This window comes from Aythya marila, assembly GCF_965140915.1.
Source record: "Aythya marila genome assembly, chromosome: 1".
NCBI lineage: Eukaryota > Metazoa > Chordata > Aves > Anseriformes > Anatidae > Aythya > Aythya marila.
Genome location: NC_139042.1, coordinates 191,700,517 through 191,720,564, shown reverse-complemented (window position 1 = coordinate 191,720,564; position 20,048 = coordinate 191,700,517). Strand labels below are relative to the sequence as shown.

Genomic DNA, 20,048 nt, shown 5'->3' with positions numbered 1-20,048 from the left:
AAGGTGAAAGGAGGCCTGCATGGATACGGAAGGAGCTCTTGACTAAACTCAAACACTAAAAGGCAAGAGGTGGAAGCAAGAACAGAAGCATGAAGAGACACCAAGAGACTATTCAGACTGGAGAAGAGAGGGTTGTCAGTATATATAAATACCTGATAGGAGAGAGAAAAGAAAACAGAGCCAGATTCTGCTCAGTGGTATCCAGCGGAAGGACAAGAGGCAGTGGACACAAACTGAAATACAGGAAATATTTAAATGTAAGAAAGAAAATGAGAGTTTTCTTTCTGTAAATCATCTGTAAAGGTGATTGAATACTGGAATCAGTTGCCCAAAGAAGTTGTGGAGTCTCCACCCCTGGAGCTCCTCAAAACCAGTACCTGGCTCTGAACAGCCCGCTCTGGCTGATCCTGCTTTGAGCAGGGGATTGGGCTGGATGATCTCCAGAGATCCCTGCCAACCTCAGCTCCTCTGTGGTCCTGCAGATGTTACATCTAGAACTTAGTTATTTTTCAGTAAGTGTAGGTAGAATTTTGACTTGATCACGTACGTGGTAGAAGAGTCTAAATACCACAGGTTTCATCGCTCTCCTTGATGTTCCTCGACATGACTGTTCTTACAAAAAAGCCTGAAATAGAGCTGAAGCTGCTTTAAAGTATAAATGTTAATATTTCATCAGGTCCTGGTTTGGAAAACCAGGTGAAAATCATTCAACAATCATGCTATTTGAAAGAATGTCGACATCGTCTACTTTACTTGGTGCTATACATGCCAAGCAGCGTGTATTGTAGATAAACTCCAATAGAAAGCTGTAGAAAGGTCCTAGAAAGCTGTATGTGCTCCATAATGCAAGGAAGGCAGCAAAACAAAAGAGTTCCTACAAAGCTGACCTGGAGAAGAGCCAGCCCAGCTTCCCTAAAAAGACAGTAAACTTGAACTGTTATTTCCCTGGTGTTTGTATCAAATGGATGTTGGTCTGCACACCATTTGGCTTTCAGAATCAGCAGTGAAATGCTGGTGTCCTTCCTTAATAAAGAGCTGATGTATCTTTTTGAAGTGCTATATCACCAGATCAATTTATAATGTGTAGTGGGAAAAGAAGAAAGGAGGAAAGCAAATATAGAAGTGTAGTTTCTGTTTCCCTGGTGTATTTTTTGAGCAGTGTTTGGGATTATTTTCTTTTTGTGTTTTATAACTTCTACAGACAGACTTGAAAAATACACAGAGACCATATGTTCAAATATGCATTCAAATATGCATTTGAACATATGCAGATTTAGTGTTACCCTAAATTAGCATTATCCTAAATTAATTTCTGTTCCACATCGTGGCAGTTGTGCATATTGTTTTTTCTTCTTGTTCTGTAGCACTATTTATCAAAGAGAAACAAACCCTAGATGACTCGTAGTGTAGATGCAGCCTCAGGAAGAAAGCACCCTCCTTGTTCTAAAGAAGGAGAAGCCACAGGGCTGGGATGTGTCCAGAGTGCTGTAGCTAATGGTCTGCAGGATGGGAGCTGGGCTTTGAACTCAGGGTTGGTTTTTAGTTGTTGTTATTTATTTATTTATTATTATTTCTAATTCTGTGCTCATTCGTCTATATTTCTTTCATCCTTGTAAGATTTGCCTGCTTTCTGTCTTTCAGCAAGTTCCTAATGCTCATAAAGACTGGGTGTGTGCTCTCAGTCTGCTGCCCGCCGGTGCTCCAGTTCTGCTCAGCGGCTGCAGAGGAGGCACCCTCAAGCTCTGGAATGTGGACACCTTCGCTCAGATTGGGGAGATGAAAGGACATGACAGTCCTATAAATGCAATCTGCACTAACTCCAGCCATATTTTCACAGCAGCAGAGTGAGTTTCTCTTCTCTATAAGCCTTTTTCTGTAGCTCCTGCTATAATTCTGCCCATGCAAATGTATTTGGGAGATCTTCAGTTGTGTAAATTGCTTCATAGCAGACATGGAAAAACCTGGTCCATGCCCCTAAATGCCAATAACACATGGCATTGGTCTCGAAAGTGGGGTGTGTGCACTGCAGGGAATGCGCAAGGTGATACATTGGGACGGGGGAAGAAAATATTAGGATTTCACTAGTGCATGTGTGTAACTTCAAAATGAATAAAAATACATGTATTGAAGGTGCCTGCTCAAAAATCTTTTAGTGAAGGGGTGCACAATCAAAACAGTTTGAAGACCGCTAATGTGCAGGATGACGGGGGAGAATTAGATAATAGTGAGAATTTTACCAACTCGCCTCTTAAGTTAAGCTGTTATTGCTAGGGCTGACTCCTGACCTGTAGGAATTTTTCTAAAAGCCATGGTACCTGCTTTCTTTCTTAAGTGCTAGCAGGAGCTTTGCAAGATTAAAAGACAGTCCTACTGTCCTTTAAACACCTTGATTTGAATATTTGATTCCTCAGTAAAAGTGGGCATATTCAGTACTTGAAACCTCAGGTGACTTGATTAAGAAAAGCACCTTATTCTGTTAGTTGTGTGGTATACCACAGATTTCAAGTTCTCTTGGAGACCCTTGCATATCTATTATGGAAATCTTACTTATACAACAGTACCTTTCTGAATAAAGCACCTGATTTTGAAAAAAAAAAAAAAAAAGTTTTTCCCCCTTCTGAAATTATCCATAGTAATTATCTAACTCTAATACTGTCTAATACTGTTTTGATTTGGTTTTGTTTTTCAGTGACCGGACTGTGAGGATCTGGAAAGCTCGAAATGTGATAGACGGACAGATCTCAGATACAGGAGATGCAAGTGAAGATCTTGCCAGTAACTGAGATGGTGGGGGGGAAAAAAAAAAGAAAAAAAAAAAAAGAATTTGAGGTGCACTCTATGCAGTTTGCTGCATGCCTGTTAAGTAAATGGTGATGACTGGAATGAACTGAAAAATCAGTGTGAACTCTTCTACCAGACCTGCTGTCCTTAAAACACGTACTGTATTTAAGAATAAAAGGTAGCATTCTTGTATCTCAGTGATCACGTACATATGTCTATATATAATGGCTGAGTTTGTGTGCGTAAGTAACACTTGTGGTTTAACTGGAAACCATCTTAAAATTATAACTGGGAATATATTTAAAAGAAAAGTGCTCTGCTGTATTTCACTCACAATTGTGATCAGCTGTGTTGCGTTTTTAGGGTAGCACAGGAATGCTGACTTCCTATTAATAAGCCTTTGATTATGACAGACGTTTCAGGATTTTAAAGGTCACTTACACTGTTGTTAGGGAAGCGGAGAGAATAAAAGATGGCAGGAAGCTGTTAGTGACAGATCCTTCTGATGTGACTGTGTCCCGCTAACAGCAAATGCTATATGATCTGTGTTAATGTTAGCATATAATCCTCGTTGACCAAAGTTGTGCAGCTACGTATGCTCTGTGCTCAGGACTAGAACTAAAATGCTCATAACTTGGTATGTTTTATTAGTGTTCTGCCTACGTTCTGTAATGACTAGGTGTTTGTAATGTCACGAAGAAATATATCTTAATCTATTTTTCTTATGGATTTGTTTCTATCATCTCATTTTCTTTTTTTTAAAGCAAAAATGTTTTTTTTTTCCTTTTTATCTAATTTTATATGCTGCTAAATGTATTTTAAATACACTGTTTTGCAAGCCTTGGCAGTTACTTTGAGAACTGAACCACGTGTATTGGAAAAAGCTATGTAAATAGATGGTTGTATAAAGAAAATATCTTATCATGTGCCTGTATGACTTTTAAAGCTCTTAGAGTGTGGATATTGAGGGAGGATGTATAATTTAGCCAACTGCTCTGAATATTAATTTGTAAATTCTGCAAATTTTAAAATTTTATGTAGATTCAGACACAGTGCTTGGATGTTGAAGTTTTTTTGATGTTTTTTTTTTTTGTTGTTTGTTCCCCCCCAAAAAAATACAAGACTGTAAATTATAGCTTATATAGGCAACAAATAAAGATGTGAATGTGAACTATTTCTCTTTGACTTTTTTTTTTTTTTAATCATAGTTCCTGGGTAAGAATTCACTTCACTTGCAAAGGCCCCAGGTGTAAACCGCACAATTTTACGTAGTGCAGTAGAATTGCTTGCTGAGTAATGCAGCCCATAGGTTGTTCTGGTACCCCACTTCTGTCTGCTAGTTAGGCATTACTGCTGCTTTGATAGTACTTAGGAACCCTAGTAGGATTCCCTCATACTAGCTGAAATGCAGCAGATGGCTCCTGTTCTCAGGAGATCACATCTCTTACCTTGTTACATGCAGTGTCAAGCAAAGAAAAGCCCTGATGCCTCTTACTCATCTTCGAGAAATTATTTCCTCCCCAGCTCATCTTGAAAGCAGATGAAAATGCATGCTGCTTGTGAGGTGAAGTCTCATTTAGCTCAAGTTTCAGCAGAAATCAGAAATGATGTGTATTGTTAGGCAACGTACAGGTTGGGAGTTAAAATATGCACTAATTGGTATCGCTACAGTTTATCTATCATACTTTCAGGGGATTTAAAGGGTGCATGAGTGCGCAACGTGATTTGGGACCACAGCAGTACTTGGAGCAAATGGAGAGTAGATTCACCTGCGAGAGGCTGTGCCTGCCTGCTGCGGGGTGCCCTGGCCAGCCAGGTGAAGGCCACCCTCTGCCGAGGCACAAATGAGGCCAACAGCTTGGTGACCCGTGGCTTCGGAGCTTAACACTAAGGGCTGCCATCTGGGAACCCTAGGTAGTTTGTTACGGTGTAAGATTCACATGAATGTTGTGTTTTTCAACTGCAAAAAAAGTCCTTACACACCTAAGAGACTTCTACTTGCTGTCAGGCTGTTCTGCCTTCGTGGACCATATGCCGAGGGGCTGTTGTTGCAACAGTCTGACTTGCAGATGCTTCTCTCTGGCAATGCTTGAAAACACAGACATTTTGTTTTATGAGCTGTCTTGTGGTTGGCACCAATATGACTGTTAGAGAATTGTGTGTATAGAAAGATTTTTTTTTTCCTTCAGGAAGGCATCCCACCTAAAAACGAATGCTTACTGTACAACACGGAGGTACTCTGGAAGTTCTTGCCATCAAATAATTGGAGGAAAATTGTCATTGTGTAAAGGTCACAGTACCAGTGTCTTGTTTTAATGGAGATTTCTTCAGCTGCTTTTCTCCAAACTTTTCATTTTTAGTATAAAATTATATATGTGACAAAAGATGGATCAGAAAAAGGTAAGCACAGGACTCTGAAGATATTTGTTTAAAAGATGAAGGGAGTCTCGGGTAAATGGCTTTTTATAAGAATCCTGAGAAAAGTCTTGGGACTGGGACTCAGATGTTTATCAAAGTTTGTGGACAAATTAGTCACTAGCCCTGTCTTATCTGCTGAGATATGTTCTTAAATACAGGCAAGGTCATGTGTTATAACAGCATGAGTTTATTGAATTAGCTTTGATAAAATATTGGCAATGGCATTAATAATCTGAAGGGATCCTTATCGCAGCTCTGCCTGGTATAAAAGGCTACAGGCTGCGCACAGAAATCAGCCGTGAACCATGGAGAGAACCAGGAGTCTCTGGCTCTTGGCCGCTGTGCTGGCAGGTAAATGTCTGGTATTCCTGTTTTGTCATAGTCTTCCAAAGCAAGAGCTAGGTTTGGTAACAGTAGAAGAGCTATGAGAGCAGGAGGTCCTCTTCTCACATGGAAAGGGAGAGAGCATGGGCTTAAACTGATGTGACTTTATGGGAAGACAACAGGGTTGGCTTGGTAAGAGAGAGATCCCAGACCAGCTGCTGAAAGTTAAGTGGTGCTGATCTGTTTTCTGTGGCTTGTACCCACATACACCAGAGCCTAATAATAGGAATCAGGTTTATTCTCCCTTTAAGTTGCCAGATAAAGGAAGAAGGAATCTCTGCAGCAAGTACCTTGCAAATGTGTAGGTGAACCCAAAATGTAAAGACAAATACTAAAAGGAGCATGGTATTGATTTAATTCCTTGCTTATGCCTTATTGCAGCATTTTCTAACCCAATTTCACAAAATTTAAGTCAAGATTTAAAAAGAAAAAACAACAGTGGGGATACTTTTTCACTGATATCTTTCAAGCTGCCTCTTTTTAGTTCCTGATCCCATGGAAATTATCATGAAAAAGGAGCGGATAGTCATAGTTGCTACTAAATTCAGCTGCTCATTTGCAAATATATGTAGAAGATGAAATGCAAACACGGACCGTAAAAGCAGTGAAAACGATGCAGAGGCTTTAAAATTAAATATATATTTCCACTTGCTGCTGTCCCATTTGCACTATTACAGAAGGAGGTTGCAGCCCTGTTCAGCTGCTCAGCCCTGCTTGGTTTCAAAATTCCCTAGAAAACTTAAACTTCATACAGGTGACGAGGAGAAAAAAAAGAAGTGTATTCTTGGTCTCTGCAGGGGCATCTTTTTCCTTTGAACTAGCTTCTTCCTTCACAATATCTTTATGAAGTATTTTGTAAGCATTTCATTATAGAAATAAGTTGATAAAAGTCTCCTGTTAATAATCTGCTCGGGTATGTTCGGTCACATTCTCTGATTGCAGTAATGAAGACATTGATGCTGCATTTCATTTCTATTAGAAAAGAAAAAAAAAAAAAAGGCAGCTAAATGTGATAGTTTTACTCTATTTGGTGTTTCACCCGCCCAGATGTTAGCTAGTAAATGCAAGACAGAGCAGTGCTTCTGGCCACAGGAGCTATGGGTTGGACAGCAGAGGTGGCGTTTTTAGTATGATTTTCTTCAGCCCCTGTGGTTGCACAGGTTTGAGGACCTCAGCACCCAGATGGCCATGGGAAGCCTTTGAAATCTTTCCATCTCTCCTTCGACAAGCAGGAACAGTCAGGGCACAGTGTGCAAAGGCCTGGCAGCTACTTCCACGGGACTTGCAAGCTGCGTGACTTTTCTTCATCTTCCTCAGGGGCACAGTATGAAAAGGAGAGGTTTGCTACCCCAGCCCTGGCTAAAGTGTTTAATTCAGTTGTTGATGACTACTCACTGATTTTTACCGCACAGATAAGTCACCTAGGGATTGCTGAGGGGTGTTGATGCTCCTTTTGTGCTTTGGATGGAACAAGGGGGGCAGAATTCCGGGCTGCCCTATGGGAGGGATGTGCGCTGAGGGGTGAATGCTGGGCAGAAAGCAGCCAGCCCACCCAAGGGTGGCGACAGAGGGGGCAGCCAAGCTGCCAGCTGGTGAAGGTCCACTGGATTTGTGCTGTTCCCACCTGTAGCAGGTGATGTGAGGCTGAGTTAGTTGCACCAGGCTGTGGGGATGAGACTATTTCTCTAAAAAGATAAACGGAGCCAGTGTTCAGCTCCTGTTTCCACACATTCCCAACCTCTACTTGGAGCTGAACTCCAGTAGCACCAGAGGATGCAAATTCCTAATAAATTTGCAGTTTTATGCTTTTATTTTTTTCCACTATCCAGAATTATTGCTTGTGCACATCTGCTTGTAAACTTCTTTATGGGGAGAAGTCCCAACTGCATCAGCAATCACGTTTTAAGCTGCCAAGTACCCACCAGTCCGCATAAAATAAAACGTTTAAAGCAGGTGATTGTCATTTTATGGAAAAGAGTAATTATCTTCCAAGTAGATTTAATCTTTGAGTACTGCTGTAACGACTACAATTTACACTTCAAAATAAGTAAGCAGCCATGTGCCTGCTCTCCCCAGGACCCTGGGGTATTCTGCCAGCACCGAAGGCAGCCGGCCCTGCAGAGCCCATTCTCGGCAGGCTCCCTGCGTGTAGGGGCAGCAGGGCTGGACCAGCAGCTGGGGGCAGGAGAGGGCCGAGCACCTCATTAAGGGGTTTTGGTTCTGTGAACGACTGATCTGTCCCTTTTCTTGTCCTACCAACAATTTACCTTTACTGTAAGGGAAGATATTTTGCTATATTACTGTATTAAGTCAAGGAATGTTAATACAAAGTACTAATAATACACACATGTAGCATTTATAGAATGTATTTATATAATTTATATATTCATTTATATAAATGAAGCCTAATACAAACATATATGTAATCAACATTTTTATAATTACGTATATCATAGAATCATGGAATGGTTTGGGTTGGAAGGGACCTTAAAGACCACCCAGTTCCAACCCCTCTGCCATGGGCAGAGACATGTCCCACTAGACCAGTAAACTATAAATATTTTACATATTTATAACTGTGTATACATACATAACCTCTGTGAAAACCATGGCAAAGAATAAGCACACCGAGAACGTCGGATGCGACACCTCACCAGCAGTTTTGGTAGCTCGCTAGTTAACTTTCCGTGAGTATTTCTGAGTATTTCAAGTTGGTCATGCTTCAGCTGAATACCTGAAGCTCTGAGCACTGAACAATAGAGACCATGCTGTGTTGGCATGGAAAAGAAAGCGGCTCCTCTGGTTTCAGTCATGAGTAGGCATGCTGTCCTGAGGTCATCTCAGTCAAAAGAATTGTGGCGTTGGCCCCAAAATGAGGAAAAAGAAATTATCAAAAAAAAAAAGTATAACCAAAGCAGATTGCATCGCTTGTTTCTGTATGGTTTTCTGTGGTCTCTGACTGCTTTCCCCCCCGTGCAGCCCTAGGCCAGTGCCATGGCTCCAGCTCAGAGCAGTGCAGCGGGGCCGTGGCGGTGCAGCGGCGGGTGGACTGCCACCCCCAGCCCGGCGCTTCCCAGGAGAGCTGCGAGGCACGGGGCTGCACCTGGTGTACCACGGACGTCCCCAATGCGCCCTGGTGCTTCTTCCCCGAGGACAGCCCCTACGGATATTCCCTGGGCGGGAACGCGGAGAAGACAGCTAAAGGCTGGAGGTAAGCTGGCTTCGAAAACCATGTGTTTCTTATTATAATGGAAAGGCTGGTGGAAAGGCTGGTGGGTGTGTTTTGCTAAGCCCTGTACAATTGGGGTTCTGCACTGAGCTGCTCACCCCACACCACCAGTGCACAGAAACCAGGTATTTCTCCCATTAATGGCAAGGAGAGCTAAGTCAACCATATGAGATTTAGTCGTCTAATTTTTAGCCTTAAAGCTGGATGAAATAAACATTACCATGTGCTACTGGACTCTGTATAGGTGAGAAGCCACTAATCAGAAAGAGGGGAAGGTGCCAGTGCTGCGGCTGGGATGGCTGAGCACTGTGCCACCCACACCACTGCTCCCGGCTGGCAGCTCGGGCTCCTGCTGGAACCAGCAGCCAACCACCACCTCCAGGATGAGGAGAAGGTCTTAGCAAATGGAGGAATAACCTCAGTTTATTTCTCTTGATAAATCAATGATTTGACTGTTTTTGTTTTGTTTTGTTTTGTTTTAAGAATTGAAGTAGAATAGCTGAGTTGTTTCCCGACACTGAAACTGAGGCGTGTTTCTGTTTCAGGGTAACACTGAACAAGCGCAGCCAGCTGTCGCTGTTTGGAAGTGACATTTCTCCTGTTGTCATAGATGTGGAGTTCCAGACGAAAGACAGGCTGAGGTTTAAAGTGAGTATTTTGGGGAACGGAAAGTCATTTAAAGAAAGCCACGCACGCTAGCAAGCCAGCTAACCTGCCCGGGCCCCCCCTCACCTTGGCTTAGGTCTACGACCCCAACAGAGAGCGCTTCGAGGTACCCCTCAAGATCGACTCCCCAGGGGTGGCCGCCGAGGACACCAGCTACGATGTTGAGTTCACAGATGATGCCTCTCACTTCAGGATCAAGAGGAAGAGCACCGGCACAGTGCTGTGAGTACGAGATGTTATGAGCATTGTTTTTTGGAGAAAATAAGAGTGATGGAGCAAGCACTGTTTCCTACTGCTTTACTGTATGTCATTCTGTGTGAGAAGGCTCAAGCACAAAACAGCATAAATCCAGATTTATGTTTTTTCCTAGAAAACTCTCATTATTAATAGGAGTATTTGCCTGTGTAATGAGAAATTATCCACACACATGCAGAAAAGATTATTTAGTTTCTTATCAAATAAGTTTTGAGACTGCAGTTTTTGGGTACACAGCTTTAGGCATTGGTATTCTCAGCTTATGAAAGCACTGAAGCACCATTTTATGAAATTTGGGGTGTTGTAATACACCAGAAATTGAGCACCAACTCTCTTGCCACTCTTCCAGATATAGGTCTGGGAAAGTAAAGCTCAAAACCACAGGGCCTTCAGCTTCCACTGGTTTCAATGGGAGCAGGGAACAGCATTTGTGGGTCTAGCTCATCGTTCTGTGAGAAAAGCTGGTACTGGTACTTTTCAAACTGGTACTGGTATTCACAACCTCAGCACAAGCTCCCCCCACCAGTACAGTTTCTCGCCTTCCACCAAGCTGTCTCTAGTGTGTAATGCTACTTAGCACGAGAGTTTTTGGGAAGTGAGGCTCCCTATGTCCTCATAGAGGTACCAGTTGTGTTTGGGGATGCTATGGTGCAGTGTTGGCAGCAGCCTTCAGCCATCTGCAGTGATAAATGACAGTGTTACATGCTGCTGAGGGTTACCACTGCATCACTCAGGCAGGCAGAGGAGATGCACAGAATATTATAATATGGGTACCGTTCGCATCAGGGTCTTGAGAGAAAAAAAAAAAAAAAGAAAGAAAGAAGAAAAAAAAACAACACAAAGTGTGCACTGCCCACAGGAGGCTGTGGTTGTGACTGTATTAGCATTTTAATCTAGATCAGGAGCACATTTTGAGGTGAATCTCCTGATTACACCCACCTCTTGTGACCTTGGGACCCTGACACCAGCTCTGTTAGTGTTGCACCCCTTTCTAGTGCAGATGTAGCATTTGCAAGGTGCATTCCCAGCAGGTCATTGTAATCCAAGCCGTTCATTTTATGCATTAGAAATTGTAACCCCCAAAATGTGAAAAAAAGCAATTCAGATGTATTTTTTTTCCAGCTCTTTGTTAAACAGACTAAAAATATAAGCATTATCTTTCCATGAAATGTAAGGGTGGCTTAAGACGTGTGATACAAGTAAGGCAATGCAGCCTCTGAGATGGTGTGAGACTGCAGATGGAACCACTGCACTGGGTTTTTAATTAGCTATCTGTCCCTTTAAATTTCAGTCTTGTGGTGTCTCTTTTTTGAGGTGTCACAGCCAATTCTGTAAAGTTTTCTTTTTGCGGGCTATTGTAAATGAATGTATTATGCATTGCCCGATAACAAAAAATAATTTAATTCCTCGTTAGACTTAACAGCTTTCTGAAAACTGTGGGCTTAAGTTAAAGGCCCAATTTTCTTCTCTTTGTAATGAGAGATTTTTTGCAGAGGCTTGTTAATTGGCTTGCTGAGGGAGGAGGTGCCTGCATAGTGAGAAATGCTGGCAGCTAGCTCAGTCCTTATCTTGACCCCAAACCCGACGGTTTGGCCTTGGTCGGTCAGGGCATCCTCAAATCTGGGACGTCCCAGATAAGGGAAGGGCTCTCTGCGAAGCAAACACAGGGTGATCCTATGCATGTGGGGCCCCTTGTTCCCCCAGAGCTGGCTCTGGGCTCTCTAGGGCTCAGAAATAAGGAATTGGGGTGAATACTGGGCACGGTCAGTGGGGTTTTTTGCCTCTGAGCAGTGGTAGTGCTGCTAATAAAACATCCTCATCAGCAGAGAGACGGAGGATTTTGCCTAGAGAAAGGGAAATTCTGTGCTCCTGGGGTTTTTTATTTCATGTCAAATGGCACAGCCGGTGCTTATAGACTGAAGCATCACACCCCGGCAGGGAGCAGTTCCTCTCACAGCTGAATTATGCTTGGAGTTAAAATCCCAGTGCGAGGAGCAGAAATGCCTCCATTTCGTTGGCTTGTCTGTCCATCCGTCCGTCCTGTCAGAGCAAGCAAATGCAGCAACGCCACCACATCCTGACTGGTGGCTGATTTAGCCATCAGAGGAGCTGTGTGGATGGAAATCTGTCAGATTAGGGGGCAGGTTGTACCGCCCGGCCTGAGGGCCACTTGAGCCCATTCGGCTGCTGGCTCAGCCCCCTCTGCCCAATGACAGGCTCTGTGGTGGGCCAGGGCTGGGCCTGAGGCCCAGGGGAGTTTGTTTTCCTATTTTAAGAAGCCAGCAGACATGGTCTTGCCATCTCAACAAGCGGCTGAATCAATCCTTAATCCAAGTGGACAAACGAGGCCCTTTTGACAGCTGCACACCACAGAGTTGACTGGAAAATAACAGCCAGGCCCAGGCGCCTTGCTGGACCTGCCTAACATCTCTGAAAAGGCTTTCCACTGTAAAGCAATCCCAAGTGCTCAGACACCTTCTTTTCCTCATACTCTTTGTCTCCTACCAACAGCTTTGCACTGTTGGATGACCCACTAAAAGAAAAAACACAAACGCTAAATTCCCTCATGGTGGAAGCAGTCTGTTCTGAGCAGTTTGGGGTTGTTCTTTGAAAATCCACACGTGCATTTGTCTGCCCTCCTTGCCGTAGTACAGTCTCTAGCCTGTGTGCTTGTGGTCACCTGAGGATACTGAGTTGCTCAAGTGTGTGCAGAGAAAAGGTACAAAAGTGGTGAAGAGATGAGAAAATGAGTTACGAGGAGCAGCTGAGGGGATTGGGGTTGTTTAGTTTGTAGGAAAGGAGGCTGAGGGGAGACCTCATTGCTCACTACAACCCCCTGAAAGGAGCTTGTAGCAAGGAGGATGTCTGTCTCTTCTCTCAGGAAACAAGGATAGGATGCAAAGAAATGTTCTCAAGTTGCATTGGGAGGTTTAGATCAGACATTAGGAAAAAATTCTTCATGGAGCATTGGTCAAGCACTGGAACAGGCTGCCCAGGGAAGTGGTGGAGTCCCAGTCCCTGGAGATATTTAAGAGATGTGGATGTGGCACTAAGGGACATGGTTTAGCGATGAGACTCGTTAAGTCAGGTTTATGTTGGAATTGGTGATCTTAAAGGTCTTCTCCAGCCTGGATGGTTCTATAATTCTGTGCTGCAGACACAGGAGCTGTGGGACAACAGGACAGATACAGCTGGTGGCAAGCTCCTGCTCTGTCTGCCTGATGTAAAAGCCCATCCCAGCTCTGCCATTTGTGCACACGCAGCCTCCTCCTTGTGAGGAGTGATTTATTGTCATGTCCACAGCATTGCAGGGGAGAGCAGTGGAGTCCTGGAGTCTGCAGATATCCCTGAATATTGATTTACAGGCCTTTCTCCCAGCCATGTGCAAAGAGCCCTTGCAATAGCTGAACCACCCGAGCGCCGGCTTGAGGAGGGCAGGATAAATCCAGGGCCGTGTATTCACAATGAGGGGGGAGAGGAATGAATTATGTCAGGGAATAGCCATTAGAAGCTGATTGCAAACCTCATGTGGAGTCAGGATCAGGAACAAAAGGCCAAGTTCCACTACATTTTCAGCTTGCGCCAAGATAATCAGGGGACAGGCTCCTCTTTGCCTGCATGGGGTGAAGATCAGATGGGATCACGCAGGGAAATGATCCAGGTGCTGCTGGGGGCTCTAGAACCAGCAGCTGCTGGTGGGCAGCTCTTGGGCTGTCTCCATTTCTCCTCCTGGCAATGCCTTTTGGCTTTCCTCCCTCTTGCCTCTCTCCTTCTCATCCACCATTTTCATTTTCTTTGTCCCATCCTATCCTGCCCATCTTTTTCCCCCCTACTCTTTCAGTGGGGGCCAAGGCAGGTCCTTCCTGTGTCAGGAACAATCTGAAGCCACCAGAGGGAAGAGGTGCCAGGTCTGCTGGTGGGGTTGGATGGCACCCAGTCCCATGCAGATGCCAGGTGTTTTCCATCTTACTGAGGATGTGTCCCAAGCCTGCAGCCTATTGAAGGCTCCAAGTCTTAGATCTCGAACACAATGGACAAGGACTGGAGCTGTGTCTCCTGCCCTGGAGTTGAAATTCCCAAACTTATGGAGCAGTCGAGGCTGGAGGGAAGGGAACCTCTCCCTGCTCCTATAGTACTAGGAGAAGAGCTGTTTTGGCAAATCGGCCCATTAACAGCAGCAACCGCCTGGAAAAGGTAGCAGGAGGTATGAAGGCTTAAAGAAAGCTCAGATTTCCTTAAGAACAGAGAGTAAGAGGCTGGGAACTGTTTGTTTTAAAACAGCAAAAGATAACAAAGGCATACAAATTTTGCAGTGTGTGATTACTCTGTGGGACTCACTGCCCCAGGGCAGTGCTGACATGGGAGGTTTAGCAGGATGAGTATTCGTGCATAATAAAAAAATCATCTCTACAAAAAAAATATTTTTGTCTCCATGTCTCACAACATAAGCTAATTCTATGAAAACAGCCAGAAACTTCCTCCATAAACAGATTATTGCAGGGCTGTCTCTGAGTGACATCTTATTCTTTCCTCTGCGATACCTGGCATGGGCCATTGTCAGAGACAGGCTGCAGAAGGATGGGCTATTGATTTGATTCTCCACTTTAATATCCGTTCTCCAAACAACTTTTCCTCATGATGTCATATGAATAATGGAAGACAGCATTTTTCCCAAGCCAGATAAATGCTCTTTTCTCTCTATTAAGAGTTAGGAATACCTCATTTGCTACTGGGAAGACATGGCACAAATAACAAAAATCTAATCAAGGTTTCCCTTCATTTCCAAAAAGGCTGCTGCAGAGTTCAGCTGCCTTTTTTTATTGATTGTGGTAGAAAGCACAGATGCCACTTACCATGAAGATGTTTTTACATAGGCACGGCTATTAGAATGATTTATAGTGCTATTGTCTTAAACTGCGGTTTTGCTGAAAGCAACAGGAGAAAATTGTGTGGATCATGGGTAGCTTGGGCTTGCTCCTGGTTTACAAGAGCCATTATTTTAGTCTTCTAATCATTAAGATTTATGTTACGTAGCTGAGATGTATTGTAGCTATATTACTTATTCAAGTGTTTTTCAGTACAAAAATGAAGCATTATATATCCAGCCACTTATAGGAGATGCTCTGATACCATGACGATGAATTCAGTAGAAGTAGAGCAAAACTATGTCAACAGCTATAAATATACCCTGCAATTCATTTAAAAAAAAAAAAAAAAAAAAGGTTGTGGAAAATACGTTGCTGGCAAGAACTTTCTCCCCCTATTTATTAGATCACCTGAAAAGTAAGAAAAACATATCAAAAATTATTCTTGGCATACCTTGCACAGGCCTGCAGTGTCTGGGGTTTCCCCAAGACCTTAATAAGCAGGCTGGCTGTTGTGAGACAGTGGAAACATTTTTCAGAAATCTGAGTGCAATGAAAAATAGGGGAGAACTGGGCTCCTGAGCTGGTGCTGCCTAGCAGCCAGGTGAGCCAGGGCCAGGCATCTGAACGCAGGGCCTGTGCTTCTCAGTCATTAAGGTCACTGAGCTCTTCTGGCAGGGTGAGGTCTGCTTTTCCGATAGACGTGTGAAGTTTGCACCTGAATTACACACAGATAAGATATTGGGTGTTCTTTTTTTTTTTAAGGCTGTGGCTTCCAAAGGGTTTGGAGGCCAAGAAAAGCAGATGCTAGAGAGGACATTTTCTCCAAGCCAGTGAGCAGGAGGGGGTGTTCACACCCTAAAGCAGTGAGCTCTCTTCTCTGGGGTTCATTGCAAAAAGCAGGAAGAACAAACAAACAAGCAAACAAACCCTGGCCCAACTTAAAATGATTTTAAATGTTCAAATAATGTGTTCTGCATGTCCTAATGAAGCAGTGTATGTTTGTCCCAAGTATCCTCTCTCTGGGAGTTTTATGTGACCTCTCCGTGTGTGCCAGCAGCTGCTCGCTCTTGGCAGCGAGAGTCAGCGCTCTGAAAACTTGAGCACAGTGAAATCCTTCAGCCAGGCAAATCATCTGCTGCGGTTCAGATCACAAAGGACTGATGATTGCACTTCTGAAAACCATTGTCTTTTAGTCATCCTCCTCAAACATCATGAAGATGTTAGTCATCAACATGGGCAGGGGATTTTACCTACCTGCCTGCCCATCCTCCTTAAAACTGCCTCCCTGCTCTGCTGCCATTACCTTTTGTCCTGCTGGCCCGAGGGGTGACTGCTGGATGTGGCACTTGTGCCAGCCAGAAATTTTAATTTTTACAGACTTTTCCAGTCTTGAATCAATGGTTTCTTTTTTTTTTTTTTTTTTTTTTTTTTAACTGATGAGGTTAAAAAAAAGAGCCAGCTTTACCTTTAAGCATAGCACACAGTGTTTGGGGGAAAACCCCGGCTTTTATCAGTCAGGCTTACAGGACGGGTCAGCAGCGAGCAGGCAGAGGTGGCAGGCACCCAGCTGATGTTTCTGCGGGCAGGATGGTTCCCACCACAGAGGCTCACCGCAGGGCTTGGATTTCCCGCAGAGAGCCTGAGTGCAGCTATCACCTCTCACGGATTTTCGTCTGCAGGGGCTTGGCCACCTTTAACTGCTGGTGGGGGTTACATTTCTGACAGTGAACAACCTCTCAGCTGTGCTTTTAGAGGCTTTTTTTTAGATTTTAGGATCCTTTCTGTTGTCCATCACAGCGCTGTTACGGTTTGCAAGGCTGCTGGAGGAGAACCATGCAAATTCCTGCGCACGCGGTGTCATTTTATGCTCCCTCCTGTTGCGTTCCTTCTATCTGCTTAAAACCAGCAGGCGGGGAGGTGGGAGAAATATAACATTTCCTTTTATTGTCTCCAAGTGTTTGAGGAATGACAGACATTGTTTTTTTCATTTAAACGATTTCTCTTTGCCAACAAAACACGTAGTGAATAGCTCACCGCTGTGCATTGCAGAGCCCGAGGGCAGCAGCTCGGGACTGGAGGCAGAAGGAGGTGCCAGGGGAAAATCTGTCCACGCTCTTTTTCAGATGGAGGAGACATAGTGGTGCCCAGAAAAGAAGAGAGAGCCATTACCTCTGCTTTTAATGTCATCATTAATGCTGTATCTAGCTTGTGGCTGCTCCATCGAGCTGTGGTCTGCAGAAGGACCACGCTGGTGGAGAGCAGTGGCTGGCAGCATGGCACAGCTGAGAGCAGGGCACTGCTTTGGGGATGCTGTGCAGAAGCTGAGCTCCTGACAGTGCCCCAGGGGAGTGCACAGGGTGTAAAAGGGTTTCTCGGTGCCATTTCAGGACTCAGTGGGGCAGACAGTCTGCTCCCAGGGCTGTGGTTTTTCAGCACCCTGGTGCCCCTCCTGGGCAGGAGGGACTGGCCGAGTGGAAGGAGCACTTTTAATGCCATGGTAACGCTAATTGTGCTCACGATGGGAAATGTCAGTGCCATAACGTGGGTGCCAGGGACGTACAAAGCCTCATGTCCTCCGAACAGACATCATGGAGAGTGCTCAGTGAGTTAGGACAGATATTTAAGCTCTTCCCAAAGCACTTCCCCTCTGGCATCCTTTGCTTTTTGCATAACCCCGCGGTCTGCTCGGAGCCGTGGCACAGAGCGGAGCTACGTGACATGACGGAGCTCCTTCGGACAGGCGTGCAGCTCCACAGCACAGCAGCCTCTGTTTGCCAAGGGCTGGGCCTGACTCTCAGGGATATTTTGGTATTTTGGGTGCATTAGCCTTCCTGTAAGAAAACAACCTTATTCAGTGCTGCGTGTAGGTGGGGGAGATGTTGGGAGGGAGAGTTGCTGCTGCCAAACAACCGAATTGCGAGTTAAATACAAATTATTACTTTTCCTGCTTCTCAAAAGAGGCCAAATAGACTTTTCTAAAAGGCACACACCCTTCAGATCAGGTATGATTTAGGGCTGGTCTAGGAAGGGCACTGCAGGGATGGATTGTGCCTGCCTGTTGCACATGGAGGCAGGAGGGTGCCGTGGACCACTTCTCGCATCCCTGTGAGCAGGTCCTCGCTTCCTCACGGGGAGAGCAGGGATGCCCAGGCTCTGGTGGGCTTCCAGCCCTTCCTCCCAGCCCTCCCACCGCTTCCTTCCAACCTTTCCTCCCAGCTCTTCCTCCCAGCCCTGCCGGCCACTCCGGGGTGCTGGTGGCAGCCAGGGGCAGCGCTGCTCCCCCACCGGCCCTGCACGTCCTCCGCTGCTCCGATTTACTGGTTAATTTGATCAACCATTTAATTTTGTCAAAATCATTGACAAAAGACCATTAAAAGGAGAGTTATGCCTCTTCTATGCTCTATGGCTTCGGCTCATTTATTTTAATTAGCTGTAACAAATTCATGGTTAAACAAGGCTCGAGAGGGTGCTATCTAAATGTGGTACTCATGGCATACACAGCACCATTAATGAAACACTTCTCCACAGCTTGACTGTGTTCTCCCCCATCTAGCTTGCAGCTCATTATAGCACTAGAGATAGGAAACAGAATGTAACACCTAATTAAAATGTGAGCCTGTGTCCACAGATGATTCAATAGAAATAAAGGCATTAAACTGGTGAGAGAGGTGAGGGAAGAGCCATTGCAATACAAAGATCCCGTGCGAGCAGTCAGGAGGGAGGTGTCACTCTGCTGGGCTAGGTGCCTGCATAAAGTGGGGGTAACAAAAGTGTTTGAGTCCTGATCCAAAGCATTAAAAAGTAAGAACTGGGAACAACCAAATATCTGTTGTTCTCATTAAGCATTCTGAACCCCACTGCGTAATAACAATTTTTAGCCTGCCCTGTTGGTTGTCATAGAAATAGCACAAGTGATGACTTATTTTGGTAATAGGATTTTAGATAGTCTCTTCTCTTATTTTAGTCATTCTTTTCAAAATTATACCGATGCGTTTTATTGTGTAAGGAGCTGAGATGTCTGCAGCCATTGCAAGATGAATTTAGTGTGTGTTAGCTTAAGTATATCGGAAGCTTGCATAAAGCTCACCACTTTTTAATATTGTTACTCTCCAAAATACAGGAAGAGTATAAGTAGCTGGACGTCAGCTTCAAATGATGCACACCAAAGATGAGCAAGCTAACTATGTCTCCCTCTGTTTGTCACAGGTGGGACAGTCCCCTGGTTGATCTGTTTTTCTCCAACCAGTACCTGCAGATTACAACCGCTGTGCCATCCACCTCGGTGTACGGGTTTGGCGAACATGAGCACGTGTCCTTCAAACACAGCATGGACTTTGTTACCTATGGCATGTACAGCAGGGATCAGGCACCCACGGTAACTCACTTCGGGCAGGGCTTTGCCCTGAGCTTGTGCCACAAAGAGGGGGTGGTGAGGCACCCGAGGGGGCACCTCTCTTGGTGGGGTAACACTGCTGATGGGAAGTGATGGCAAAGACCGAATGCCACGTGTTTTGTAGGTGTCGTAAGTTTTAATTGAAAAACAAAATCATAAGTCATTTTGAGGTGATTTGGATACTTACTAGAGGCTTTCTCACACTGCTGTAGTTGTCAGAAAAGGAATGTTTTGTATATCTGAGTCAGGAAAGCATTTAATCTCACATGCAGATTGATTCCTGCTCATCCGAACAAGCTGGCCTTCAGCAGGACTTATTAAATGTTTGGCAAAACTGGGGCCAGTGCTTGATGAGTCTATTTTAGCTGGCAAAACACGTCTTACCTTTGCCATTTTGGAGGTTTTGGCAAAATATGGAGGTTTTGGTTAAGACTGGCTAATAAGAAGCACCGCGTCGAAGCAGCAAAAACAACTCCTGTTCTATCAATTTGAATTCACACCAGTTTAGATGAAAAAATCCTCAACCATTCAAAACAAGTCTCTAACTGTGAATTAATATATTTTGTTGTCTTTGCATATGTACCTAGCTAACAAAAAATATGAGAAAAAGGTAAAATCAAGCCATACTTAACACGCTGTTTATGTTTCAGCCAAATGCCAATCTCTACGGAGTTCACCCTTTCTACATGTGCGTAGAGGATGACTCCAATGCCCATGGTGTTCTCCTTCTGAACTCCAATGCACAAGGTAGGAGGACATACAAATTCCCTGACTGATTGCGTATAGAAAGGCAGTAAATCAGTAAATATTAAAAAAAGCTGTTTTACTGATTACTTTTTCAGTGCAGTAAAAATGTAACTGTTGCATAAGTGAGTGTTCAGTAATTGCTATGAAGTTTTCAAAGGGGTTTCAACAGAATGACTGTTAAACAAGGTAGGGTATTTTCAGGGAAAATATATGATTAATTTTTTAAAAAACAGATGCACGTACAGGGAAAGGAGAAGGTGGAAGAAATTTCCTCTGGGATTGGCATAACTGAATCAAATCAATTTAG

At 44.2% G+C, this 20,048-nt stretch overlaps 2 protein-coding genes across 5 annotated transcripts in view; both read left to right on the top strand.

The window, feature by feature from the left end:
• The window catches only part of KIF21A (kinesin family member 21A), an 89,422-nt gene extending 85,362 nt beyond the window's left edge, over positions 1–4,060 (top strand). For all 3 annotated transcript variants that reach the window (XM_082762334.1, XM_082762335.1, XM_082762333.1), the window contains 2 exons: positions 1,642–1,844; positions 2,690–4,060. In XM_082762334.1, coding sequence (XP_082618460.1) covers positions 1,642–1,844; positions 2,690–2,783 — 297 coding nt within the window. In that variant the 3' untranslated portion in view covers positions 2,784–4,060. The remainder of the gene's footprint in view (positions 1–1,641; positions 1,845–2,689) is intronic.
• A 1,349-nt stretch (positions 4,061–5,409) lies between these two features.
• LOC309882148 (sucrase-isomaltase, intestinal-like) overlaps positions 5,410–20,048 on the top strand; it is a 55,097-nt gene continuing 40,458 nt past the window's right edge. For both annotated transcript variants that reach the window (XM_082768897.1, XM_082768898.1), the window contains exons 1-6: positions 5,410–5,550; positions 8,563–8,794; positions 9,358–9,460; positions 9,555–9,700; positions 18,808–18,976; positions 19,645–19,741. In XM_082768897.1, the coding sequence (XP_082625023.1) occupies positions 5,505–5,550; positions 8,563–8,794; positions 9,358–9,460; positions 9,555–9,700; positions 18,808–18,976; positions 19,645–19,741 (793 nt within the window). In that variant the 5' untranslated portion in view covers positions 5,410–5,504. The remainder of the gene's footprint in view (positions 5,551–8,562; positions 8,795–9,357; positions 9,461–9,554; positions 9,701–18,807; positions 18,977–19,644; positions 19,742–20,048) is intronic.